At 51.9% G+C, this 13,061-nt stretch overlaps 1 protein-coding gene across 11 annotated transcripts in view; it reads right to left on the reverse strand.

Annotated features, from left to right (window-relative positions):
- The window catches only part of GALNTL5 (polypeptide N-acetylgalactosaminyltransferase like 5), a 141,108-nt gene that overhangs the window by 125,854 nt on the left and 2,193 nt on the right, over nucleotides 1–13,061 (reverse strand). For 8 of the 11 annotated variants that reach the window (XR_010842034.1, XM_067041813.1, XM_067041817.1 and 5 more), the window contains exon 2: nucleotides 10,377–10,452. The exons of the other annotated variants lie outside the window; for them this stretch is intronic. Coding sequence is in view for 3 of the 8 variants with exons in the window: in XM_067041816.1 (XP_066897917.1) it covers nucleotides 10,377–10,452 (76 nt within the window). In the remaining 5 variants the exon portion in view is untranslated. The remainder of the gene's footprint in view (nucleotides 1–10,376; nucleotides 10,453–13,061) is intronic. 11 annotated transcript variants of the gene reach the window in all.

The raw sequence follows: 13,061 nt of genomic DNA on the forward strand, positions 1-13,061 counted from the left end.
TCTCTGTGTTTCAGAAAATGGCACGTTTTCGGAGCCCTTTAAGACACAGCTTCCTCTGGGCTGGGCAGTGCTCGCTGGTGACAGCACAAGAGCCCGGGTGCTTTCACTCTCTGCGCCCAAAGCCCACTACTGGTGAAACAGAGACGGCTGGGCCCCCCCCCACTCCTGGGCTACTAAGGGGTGGCCTCACGGGAAAGGGATGCTGGCCACCCTGCTGCCGAAGGGTAGGAAGGAGGCGAAGGTCAGGTATCGGGGGCCCTGCCGGCCAGCTTCCAGGTCTGCCTGAAGCACAGGGCTGTCCCTGGTGAGGAGCCCCGAAGACGCACAGGGAGAGGCCGGCCTGGCACCATCCGACGGGACGCGATGTCCACCGCAGACCCTGGGATCAGAGGGTCACGGGGGACCCAGGGACCCCGGGCTGAGCCCCCCACCTGCGTCCACGCCGTCAGCTCGTGGGCCTTTGCTGCCGCCCGTGGGCCCCCGACGTGTCCGTTCCAGCGGCACAAAGAAGCAAAGCGTGATATCCGTGTGCAAGAGTGTGGGTCCTTCCTCCCACGGGCTTCTCTGTGCGTGGGACCCAACAGTGGTGGTAAGATGCTCATATTAGGAGAGGGCTTCATGTTCTACAGGCTGCTGTTACGTGTACGTCCTCCTTCAGGTCTCAGAATAACGGGCCCGGGGGGCACATGCCACCGTCCGGGCGAGGGAGCTGAGGCAGGGGCGGCCCACGGGGCCGGCAGGGGTGGGGCTGGAGAGGGGGCCTCGAATCCAGGACCCAGCTCGCTGCGGGGAGGGGTCGAGGCAGCGTGTCAAGGGCCGGCCAGCAGCGGAGCGGGCCGGGGCTCCCGGGCTCGGCATCTTCCTCACGGGAAAGGGGTGATTGGAGCAGAGGGCCTCTGAGTCCCCGGGGTTCTGAGGCCCCGGGATCCTGTGAAAGGATTATTCTTACACACTCAGCTCACATGTCACAGGTCGGGATGAGTTCTCGGGGAGGCACTGTGCAGCCATCAGGCGCCACGAGGGCACAGCTCTCCCCGCGACCTGCCAGGTTTCACGGGGTGCCACGGGGACCGCTAGCTCTGTGGCCTCAACTGGAGATAAGCCACACTATGCCCTCATTAAAATGGAAGCTTATGGGTATAAATGCAGCTGTGGTAACGTGTGTTGCGAGTTTACATGTGGAACGGGTCCCCCTGTCTCTTCTCTGCGCATTATCTTTCACGTGGCAAGGTCTGGAATCTAACTTTTTTCTTTTCCTGCTGAGAGTTGCTAAAGGACTTGGGGAGCTTGAGGCTTGGGTGGGTGTAAATTCTGCTCAAATCCCCAACTGGCTGTCTTCTTATAGTTTTTGCTTTAGTCCGGCTGGTCAAATCACAGACGGTCAAGGCCTTCAAGACAGAGAGGCTCCCGGCATATTCACGACAGAACGTGGCAAAGCTGCTGTCCATCTGGAGTTGGGAGATGGACGCAGCTGGGTCCCAGACAGCTGGTTCTGTACGAGGCCTGCGCCCAGGAGGCCTGGCTGCCGTTCCAGGCAGGCCCTAAAGACCGCGTGTTGAGGCCTGCTGTGTGCTCGACTCTGAAGTTGGAGGTTGACTCCAAAAAAATTGAAATCAGTCTTGAACAAATACAACAGATAAACCTTCTGGCAAACAATAGGAAGCAGCATTGTATGGAGCAAGATATACAAGTGAGTCCACAAGGTGGTTTATCATTAAGTGCTAAGGGGTGTGGCACAGCCCCTAAGCGAGGGCTTGGGCTGAGTGGCAGGGCCCCAACGTGTCTCTCTGGGGACACAGTTCAACCCACACAGCCTGCTATGGTCACAGAGCCCCTAAGGAGAACCCACCGTGGCCCAAGACCAGCTGCAGCAAGGGGGACCTACAGTCATCTCACCCTCCCTCTTCTTAATGCCCCTAAGACAAGAGGCCCAAGGAACCATGGGGGAGCTGCTCCCCAAACAAGCACGGAGAGGTGAGCTCGTGTGGTGTGAGGCAGGTTGACACCCAACTCTCCTTCCAAAGGACCTGGGCCAGAGGCACCCTGGACGGACAGCTCCAGACGCCCCCGCCTTGGGGTCTCCACTGCGTTTGCCCCGAGGCCACACCTTCCCCAGGGCTGTCCCCATGGATTGACAGAACATGTGGGGTTGTAGAGCTGCCTGTCCCTGCTGGTCAGTCTTCCTCTGACTGCTGACTTTTGCTTAGCGACTCCCCAACTGGTCTGGTCAGACTTTCTCAGAACCGTGTGGTCTGAGGCTTCTCCCACCCAGACCTGCCTTCCCACCCTCCGTCCACAGGTGTCAGACCTACACCTGGTCTGAGGCTCTCCCCGCCCACCCCTGCTCGTTCCCCTGCATCCTTCACAGGCATTTCCCCCCTTACACCTCTTGCACGTCTAATCCCGTCTTGGCATCTACCTCCCCAAGGATCCCAACGGAAACAGGAGCCTCTGAAGTTGTCCGTTTCTTTGTACGAAAGGGAGAGAGAGAGATGAACTGAGTAATCCCTGGGATGCTACTAGTACTGCCTGAGACAGATCCCATTTTTCATTAATAAGGGTCAGGGAGAGCAAAATTCACAGGCTATTGAGATGTGGACAGAGACTGTGATAAAGGAATTTCACTTTGACCTGCAGCAGAAATTCCCACTGGATTCTTTATGTGCCTCTTCTATATACTAAGGATTTCGCTTGGTACTTTCACAAATATGCCATCATGTTTACTGACATTGAGACTTTTTGCTCTTTGCACCTCACAAACTGACCCTAAATTAATTTTAAAAATAGTTCCAAAATATTTTGAGCCATGGGAAAATCATTAGACTAAATATAGAGCTTCCCAATGGACTATTATAATACCATTATTTGTGCCTGTTACGTCACTCTCAAGGAGAGTGGAATAGTGGTGGAATACAAGGCGGGGTATTTCGTGATCTCATGTAGCCCTAGGGCCAGCCATTTTGTGAATCTGAATTTACAAACAGAAAGAGATATTAGGATTTTTAAAAAAATGAGGATGTGAGTAAACCAGAGGAAAGTAGGTTCTTTTGTATGAGATCTTAGAAATTCTCTGAACTAGCAATCTGACCATTCCTCTCAGCCCAACAACCTTGTTTTCTTCTCATTACTCAGTCCATCCCCTAGCCTGCAGGTATCTGGTTACAGTGCCACGGAAGTTTAACCAAAAATAAAGAGAATTGAATTATGCGTGCCAAAGCAAATGACCAGCATACACTTGATGGTGCTGGGTCTTAGCTTCTGTAATCACTACCATTTTCTTGCTCAGGTAACTTGAAAAATTACTAAGGGACATCAATAATCCCAGTCATCAGTATACTTTAATCAGGCTTTTTCCAATCACAAAGGGAAAACTTCTCCTCCTATAGAAGATATACACACTCCAATTCCATAAACACCCATCAGAGATCCTCATCTGAAACCCCCCCCCCCCCCCCCCCCAGTAACAAGAATACCCAATGCCTCTGCTTGAACTGAGCCTCTGAAAATGGCCCTGGCAACCCACAAGCACTGTTTGGAGTGTTACAACTGCCGAGACTTGCCTTCCTGCAGATGCTCAGAATGGGCTTGGGGATATATACCCTGGGGCTGCAGGCCCTCTGAGAGATCCCCGGTCATGAGGGCCAGGGCTACCTGACCACAACGAGGAACATGTCAGGGGTGGCCGAGGGGCAGAGAGGTTGTGCTGTGACAGTTAAGTAACAGGTACTGCTATTAGTTACAAACGCTGCTTACACAGCCTTCCTTTGCTCCCCTCCTCCCTTCCTGCCTCTCTTTTCCTCTCCTCACCTTGTTCTACAAAGAATAACCGACAGGAGGACCAAAAAAATACAACAAGATTAAGTTAATTAAAAGTGAGAAGTCTGTCAGTGAGGACTCTTGCCTCGCAAGAGACAGAAATCCAGCTGTATCTTAAGAAAAGACACAGGGAGAGGGAGGAGGAACCGGTCTTAGGGACAGTGAGGACCAAGGCTTCCATGGTCTCCCCATCATACTTCTCTCTCAGTGCTGTGTTCAATCTCTCAGGCTACTGTCCTTCGATCGGGATCAGCTCCAGTTAGAATCCCAGGGAAGGGCTCTGATTGGCTGCCCAGGACCACTCCCCCAAGAGGGTGCTTATGATTGGCTGAGCAGGTGGGCAGGGACCAGAACACTGAGTCAGAGGGGCAGCCTCTAACCCCTCTGCTGCCCCTGGACCTATGACAACTCCGGAACAGTGCTTCTGGGAAATGAGCTCTCCTCTGTGGTGGACGTCACCTCTGAGGGCAGGCCAGACGGACTTGAGAGGGTTACAGGGCATATCCCCAGGAAATTATGGACTTTTTGCAATTTTCCAGAGGAATTCAGGAAAGCAAACAGCACTGACCATGCCACTGCCATGTGCCTGCTTTGGGGACTGACATGGAAAAAGAATGGAACTAACATTTCTTTTTTTTTTTTTTTTTTTTGAGGCTTTTACGTTTTTTGAGGCTTTAACGTTTTTATTTAGGAAAAGACTGAGTCTGAAGCTATAATGGTTCAATCTAAAGCATCCCTTTTTCAATAGTGGAGTCAATTTATGTAAAATATTTTTTCTTATCTATAAAAAACAGTATTTTGATTATAAGGAAATACAGACACGTACTTTAAACTATCCAGTTTGCTCTATCATAAAAGAAATAGGATGGGGCTTCCCTGGTGGCGCAGCGGTTGAGAGTCCGCCTGCCGATGCAGGGGATGTGGGTTCGTGCCCCGGTCCGGGAGGATCCCACATGCTGCAGAGCGGCCGGGCCCGTGAGCCATGGCCGCTGGGCCTGCGCGTCCGGAGCCTGTGCTCCGCAACAGGAGAGGCCACAACAGTGAAAGGCCCGCGTACTGCAAAAAAAAAAAAAAAAAGGGTGCTCTCTCCCTTCCCCTCTTGCATCTCCCAGGCATGGGTGCTTCCTCTCTCCCAGGCATTCGAATGCCTGCATTTCGAGGGGGTTACAAAGTTGCCTGCAGATACTCCACCAGGGAGTGGCCGAGGCAGGTCTGACTCCAGAGGCCGTGCTCCTCCCACCTCCCTTCCCTAAATATGACCGAAAACCTTAGTAGCCATAAAAAAACAAATCAATAGAACAAACTATACAAAAAGGAGACAATCTTGCATGAAAAAAGGGCAAGATAAACGAAGCCAAAAGATCAATAAAGAGACTGGGAAGAAATGTTCACAACCCACAGTACTGACAAGGGGCAAATTTTTTCAATATATATGAAGGGCTCCTACAAACAGACAAGGCAGGAGAATGGGCAAAGAGCGCAGACAGATAATCACAGAACGGGAACTGCGAAGGAAATACAAATGCACAAAGACGTGCTCGTCCTCATTCATAACACGAAAAAGGCACAGTAAAACTCCAACGAGACACTATTTTCACCTAACAGATGGGAAAGTATCACAGAGTTAGAAACTGTAGTGTATTGGAGAGAGCCTGGGCAGACAGGCGTGGGCATATACCAGTGGTGGGAGCGGAGACCGATCAACCTCCGAGAAGGACCCATTTCCTGCCCATGGAAATGAACCAGGTACACACACTCTGCCCCAGCAGCTTCCATCTGAGCACGTGCCCTCAGACCCCTGCCAAACGTGTGAAATGACGTACGTGCGAGCATTCCGGCCCTGGAAGCAGCCTACATTTTCATCAGGAGGGGACAGCTCAAATACACCTAACGCAGTCCATAATAAATCAGAATCCCGACAAACCTGTAACGTTTATACAACGGGATAGTGCGCGGCCGTTCCCAGGGACGACGGGCCCCCTGTCAGCACACACGCACAATCCCCCGGGCGCGCCCCCGAATTGGAAGCAAAACACCGTGCTCTCCCACCTGGGGGGGGCAACGTCTGCACGAGCCACCCTCCCACTCTCCCGCGGGCGGCTGCACACCCTTCCTCTCTCCTCAGGCCTCCCACGCCTCTCCCTGCATCCGCCGGTGGCGTCGTTCCCCGTTCCCGAGCGCACCGGAAGGGCTCAGGAAGGCCCCGCCCCCGCCCGCAGGCCCGCGGCCGCCGTCTGCCCCGTCCCACGACGCGCTGTCCTCTACCGCACGCCTCGCGCCTCCCGCCTGGCGCAGGACTTCACGCCCGAGGTTTCTCCTTCTCTTTCCTGCACCCTCGGCTCCTTCCCCCGGCCGTGACAGCGTCATGACGCCGGCAGGTGAGCGCGCTGTGACACCCTCCTCCTTAAAGGTGAGACGGCCCTCTCCTGACCCACGTCCCTCTCCCGCGCTGCCCCGTTTCTCCGCCCCCCCCCCCCCGCGTAAGCGAGGCTCCCGGGAACGGCCGTCCGCTTTGCGCCACATCCGCTGCCCGATCCCGTGTGAACCCGCTCCACGGGGCTGCTGCCCCGGCCACTCCTCGCCCACGTCACAGCTGCCAGGGGGCTCCGCGTCCCCAAACCTCACGGTCATCTTTTTTTAACTTAAAAAAAAAGTAAGCGTAGTTGATGTACAATGTCGTGTTAGTTTCAGGTGTCCCGCAGAGTGATTCAGCTGTACACATACAGCTATCTATTCTTTTTCAAATTCTTCTCCCATTGAGGTTATTACAGAGTAGTGGGCAGAGTCCCCGGTGCTGGACAGCAGGTCCCTTTGGTCCATTTTAAATACAGCCGTGTGCACCCGTGGTCACCTTGAACCCTCTTGTCGCGCACAGAGCACCTCTGCTCCTTCCCTCCCCGGACGCTCCGTCTGGCCCGGCGGCCTCTGGATCCACCTCTCCCGGATGCCTTCCTAGTTCACGGCTGCTCCTTCGTGGACCCTCCGCTTCCCCTCCTTATCTCCCCAACCTCTACCCGGGGTGGGGGCCACTGGTGCAGTCCCGACACCTCCCCTTTGCCGTCTACACTCGCACCTGAATCTCTTCCCGTTTCGTGGCTTGAAATGCCAGCCTTTGGTCGATGACTTCCACACGCGTATCTCCAGCCAGATGTCTCCCCTGTCACTCTGGGATCTTCCCTCAGGTGTCTGGGTGTCCTACAGGCAACCCAGACTCACTACAGCCAAAGGCAGACCCTCCACTGCCCAGCCCCTCCCGGGAAACGGGATCGTCCCACTCGCTCAGGGCCAGAACTTCAGAGCCACAGGGCACTCTTTTCTCTCACACCCCACATCCAATCTATCCGCAAATTCTGGGGGTTCTGTCTTCAAAATATGTTTGGCGGCTTCCCTGGTGGCGCAGTGGCTGAGAGTCCGCCTGCCGATGTGGGGAACGCGGGTTTGTGCCCCGGTCCGGGAGGATCCCACGTGCCGCGGAGCGGCTGGGCCCGTGAGCCGTGGCCGCTGAGCCTGTGCGTCCGGAGCCTGTGCTCCGCGACGGGAGAGGCCACGACGGTGAGAGGCCCGCGCTCCGCAATGAAGAGTGGCCCCCGCTACTAGAGAAAGCCCTCCGCACAGAAACGAAGACCCAACACAGCCAAATAAATAAATATATTTTTTAAAAGAATGCTTTAAAATACTTATATATAAATGTATTTGGAAGCAAGTGCTCACCACCCTGCCGCTGCCCCCGTGGTCGGAGCCACGGTCGTCTCTGGCTTGAATGTCAGTGATACAGCTCCTCACTGTGCATGCCGCCCGGGTCCCTCCTTTCACCCTTGACAACCTGTACATGTGACGGCCAGGCTGGTCCTTAAAAACTCAAACTCAAGGGCTTCCCTGGTGGCGCAGTGGTTGAGAACCCGCCTGCCGATGCAGGGGACACGGGTTCGTGCCCTGGTCCGGGAAGATCCCACATGCCGCGGAGCAACTAAGCCCGTGAGCCATGGCCGCTAGGCCTGCGCGTCCGGAGCCTGTGCTCCGCAACGGGCGAGGCCACGACAGTGAGAGGCCCGCGTACCGGAAAAAAAAAAAAAAAACCCTCAAACTCAATCTTGTCCTTCTTCCAGTTGACATTATCCCATCTCACTCAGATAAAAGTCGCCAAACACTAGTCCACCTGTCCTTTTGCCGCCTCTCGCCACACTGCCCTCCGGACCCCTCTTAGCAGCCTCCTCCCCAGCTCTGCACTTCGTTCAGCCCCTCAGAGCCGCCGGATTTCTTCTCAAATGTTCAGGGTCAGAGCCATAGTCGGGGCTGCCTGGCAGAAGCTGGGCCCGCGGGGGGAGGGTCTGCCTGGTGGAGTGGGAGCCACAGGGGAAAGAAACACTGTGCAAGATGCTGCCCCAGGAAAAACAAGGGAAGACGGAATCCCTGGGGTCCTTCCTCTTCCCCTCCAGACCCCAGTCTCCGTGACTGTCTCCCAGTGGCCAAACCCGGCCAGACACCAGTTGGCCAAAGATCCTGGGGAGTGCAGTTCCTGGCAACACAGAGCAGGCAGGACAGTGGACATCTAAGAGCAGAGGCAATGACCCCCCAAACAACACCCCCACTAGAAAGAGCAAGTCTCCAGACAGGCTGAAAAATCAGTCCCTGGTGAAGGAGTCATTAAAGGACACAATGCTCTAGATGTATCCATTCTTAGACTTGCAAAGATAAACAGAAGATTTGGAACCCGCGATCCTGTCCTATGGAGATGTAGGGTCTTCCTGAAGCTCGGCTACGAAGAGCTGCTCTCCCGGCCTCCTAACTGCGGGAGTCACGGACAATGTGTCGGCCTCAGCGTGTGTGCCCTGGAGTCTTGGCTGTGAGCCCGCACTGCCCCAACCCTGCCCTGCATACCAGGGCTTTGGGAGAAGCTGGTGCGCCCACCTCCACCAGATGCTGGCAAGTCCCGGGCCATGGGGGAACACTCTGCAATGGCAGGAAAATGTTCCCTCCGGCTCTGCTCAAAGAACAATGGACACTGTGATTACACTTTAGTTTTGACCTAGAGGGTAAAGAGCCACAATGAGCGGCGAGAGGAAAAACAAGCCAGGCCTCTGGCACTGTGATGCTCTTGGGAGTGTGTGTTGCAATGGACTTAAAATGAGCTGACGCACAGCATTTTAGTCAGAAAATCTCTCTCTCTCCCCATCCTCTCCCAAGAGCTCATGCAATTCTTAGGAGTTATATTTAGGAACATTTTACAAAGCGCTGTTCTGACCCACATGGCATAAGGAGGGTTGTCAAAAACCACTATGTCCTTGAGAGCCTTACTGCCTGTCCGCCCAGAGCCCTTGAACGGAGCCTCTTGTGGGCTCTGTCTGTGCACCAAATGGGCACGTACTGATTACGGTATAAAGTGCTAAGGTACAAGGACGGGCATAGAGGTTAGCAAGGTGGAGCAAGCGTTTAACTCTGGGTGTGGCTGGGCCCTCGTGGGAGGGACACTGAGAGCCCGGATGGCAACTGTGCATCTTCAATGGGGCTCAGACGTCAGCAGGTCCAAGTCTGTACCCACCTACTGATCCAGGACATGACCTGGCGCCCTGCTCCACAAACATGGCCAATCCCTAGGAATTGTAGAGATATTTTTTCTGGAATCTTGTTGAAAAGCTGTAACTGGCATTCTTTATTTTTACGTATACCTTTCGGCACTTTTTTTTCCCCCTTTGGCCACACCACACAGCATGCAGGATCTTAGTTCCCCGAACAGGGATCGAACCCATGCCCCCTGCAGTGGAAGCGTGGAGTCTTAACCACCGGACCACCAGGGAAGTCTCTGTAACTGGCATTCTCAAGGCCAGGTCTGGACATCAGCTGCAAGTCACACAAAGGGATGGTTAACGACGGTGCTGGTAAGCGCCCTCCCATACAAGTTCACGTTCAATCTGAACAGCAGTATATGAACTTTGGGTCCAGTCTAATAACCAAAGTAATTTTATTTGTTGGGAAATTACTACAATTAATGTGCAATATTTAATCACGTCTGAAACAGATGGGTAAGTGAGAGGTCAGAAAGTCAGTCATGAGCCATAGTCAGATAACAGCGGTATTCCAGATTTCCCAGAGTTCATCTGTATGCTTCTGGAGTGTTCAAAGCTCAGAACTAAGTTGAGAACCAACAGACACAGACCTCTAGTCAAATCCTGCAGCCCAGGGGGCCCAAACCCATTGCCCGGATGGGAGGTTACGCCAGATCACCGGGACAAAAGTCACACGGGAAACTCCGTATAGCAGCCATTGGTGCAACCAAGGACTTCATTCCCAACGAATGCTGTTGATGTGTTGATTACCCTCAGTCAAGGAAAGGAGCATAATGGCTAGGGTTATACCTATCCTTTCATTTAGCAAACCGACCCCTCCCCTTGCCCAGTGCTGGGTGGCCACACGTAGCCTGCTTGCAGAACCTGTCATTCTTTAGAACTGCTGGGTGTGCGTGCAGGCACAGAGCTGGTCAAGACAGCAGGCTACCCTCCAGAGAAAAGATGGCAATGACAAGTCTGCCCTTGGGAGAGTATTGCCCCAGAGTTTACCTTTACCTTAATCCAAAGTACTTCTTAGAATCCATGATCGGGACTGCCTCACGGTCAACTGGTGGTGTGGGTGAAGAGCAATCTGGAACAGAGATAAAGAAGTGGCTTGCATGGGTCCTCCCCCCAGAAAATCAAAAGGGACCTAGGAAAGGGCTGTCAGGAGAGGTGCTGGTCCAGAGCACCTGCCTCCACTTCTCCCCATGGATGGGTTTTCATGGTTCCGCTTGCACCAGGGAGCACAAGCTGTCACAAGCTTACACAATCAGTGGCCAAGTTTAAAGGGAGATAAAAACCGGAATGTGACCCTCAGTCTGGTTTTCATGATTAGATAACACCCTCTTCGCTTGATAGCCCATGAGCTATCAGAGCGTTTACAGAGTCCTGAGTCCAAGCCTTACGGTTTCCTTTCCCCAAGAGTTGCTTTTTTGCACAGGATTGAGTCGCTGGTGTCTTGACTACATAGACCACTGTTTTCCCCTCAACTCTATGTCACAGGCACAGAGACCAAGGCAGCTAAGATGTTCAATCATTTGTCCAAGGTCACCCTGACAGAGGTTCCTCAATAATGTTGTCAGCCTTGTGCAAAGCTTTTAAAAAGGAGGGGCCGCATTTTTTAAATGTCGTTCCAGAGGACACAGCAAATTAAGATCAATGGACAGAAGTTAAATGGATTACAAAGCGCTCTGACAGCTAGTCTCAGTTTCCCTCATCTGTAAAATGCGTAGGAGAGATTTCTTAGGGGATTTTAATAGAAATTAGGTAAGATAATTAATATGAACAGCCTAATATGGTATCTGGTATGTAATAGGTAATCAAAAAGTTAATTCCTTTCTTCTTCCTGACAGTGGAACATATCACCACTGAATACAGGAATTCACCAGACACAGATGTCTCTCTACAGACCCTTGTTCACCAAGATTCCTTCTAACTGTAAAACTCCAAGTTTACAGGGCAGACTTTAAAATCTATGAGTGCACCACAAATTCTAAGACTTTCTAAGCTGTCAATGCTCTACTAAGATGACTCATGGTTTCCAGAGTCATTTTCATTTATATGGGATATTAATAGACAAAATGGAAAATCAAAGGGGGTGGGTGGGCAGGGACCAGTTAATCTAGAAAACTAGGCTAAGTGAAATTCATCCTGTAAATTCTTAATCCAGGGTTTCATTTATGTTGACTGTTGTACTCTGCGTATTTCACTTCTCAACTAGATTGTAGGTCCTCAGTGCAGCATTTTAAATGGTCTTCTCTGAATGAAGTGCTGCCCTGGCTGGGGAAGAGGTGGCACCATCACGGCGCGCCAGTGTGATGACCTGGAGCCCCGGGGGTACATCAAATGTCCAGGGGGTGTTAGTCTGGGGTGTTAGTGGTGGTACAGCAATTACACCAACACATGCGTGGTATAAAACAGAGTTAATAACATCCTCTCCCATAGATGTACTGAAACACCCCAGCAATGGCACCTAGTAGGGGCCCTATATCGGTAACTCTATGATGAGCCGAGACAAATGATGCCCCAAATGGACACATCTTCAAAACACCCCCTTCCCCTGAGAACCTCTGTCTTAAACCATCTGTAGGGAAGGACCAGGGGTCTTTTGTTTGCTTGTTTGTTTCAAATGCTCAATGCATCCCGAAATGATACATTTGAAAGGTTCAATTAAAAAAGGGATTCCTAGAGCAATAAAATTACACAAAGAGGTACAAAATACATGTCCCCATTAAGGAGGCCTTAGAAATCTTCTGAACGCCATCCCACTCCTCTTACAGATGGCAAAATGAAGTGCCTTGCTCACAGCCACTCCGCAGATCAGCAGCAGTGCTGGGAGTGGACTGAACTCATTCTCTCGGGACATGGAAGCTGGTTCCCTGACAGCCCACGGTCCTGGCTAAACCCTACTTCTCATCCTTCCATCAGTCAGAAGGACAGGGCCACACCAGGGTGAGGCAAAATGAGGCCCTTGCCCTGGGTGTGAAAGTTAAGGAGTTGCCCCCAAATCAGTCATGAAGATAAATAATATTTCAATGCAATATTTTGTATAGGCAAGGCTATGCTGTGATAACAAATAATTATCAAAATCTCAGTGGCTTTAACCCAATTCAATCAAGTCCAATTCAAGTGGAGTTGCCCTCCTCCATCTCACTGGGTGCCACCTGAAACATGTGGCCTCCAAGATCATGTGGCCTCCAAGATCATGGCGGGAGGGGAAAAGGGAAATGGGGCAGACATACTAACTCTTCACTGCCTGACCCAGAAATACTACTACTAATTCTACTCGCATTTCACTGGCCAGAATTAATTACATATTCCTATCCTAACTGCCAGGGCACTGGAAAATGTAAACAATCATATAGATATTTGGTGATCACTAAGAGCCTCTGCTTGATTTTGGGGGAAAAAAATTATATCTATAAACTTCATTTTATACCAAAAAAATCATAATTTTACATAAAGATGGGAATGGTAACAGTGCTAAGCTGAGCAATACTGGAGCCTGAGGCAAAAGGCAAATTCAGTAATGCTGTCTTTATTCAAAATTTTTCTATTTTGTTCAGCATATATTTGATTGCGTTAATTCTGCAAAGGGAGTCATAGGTCAGGGCATTCAGAAACAGTAGATGTCAGAGGTCATTATAGAGATGCTGTGGCTTGGGCATGCCACATTTAGCTACTCGCTAACTGTGCAGG

The sequence above is a fragment of the Kogia breviceps genome, chromosome 9, assembly GCF_026419965.1.
Source record: "Kogia breviceps isolate mKogBre1 chromosome 9, mKogBre1 haplotype 1, whole genome shotgun sequence".
NCBI classification, from domain to species: Eukaryota; Metazoa; Chordata; class Mammalia; order Artiodactyla; family Physeteridae; genus Kogia; species Kogia breviceps.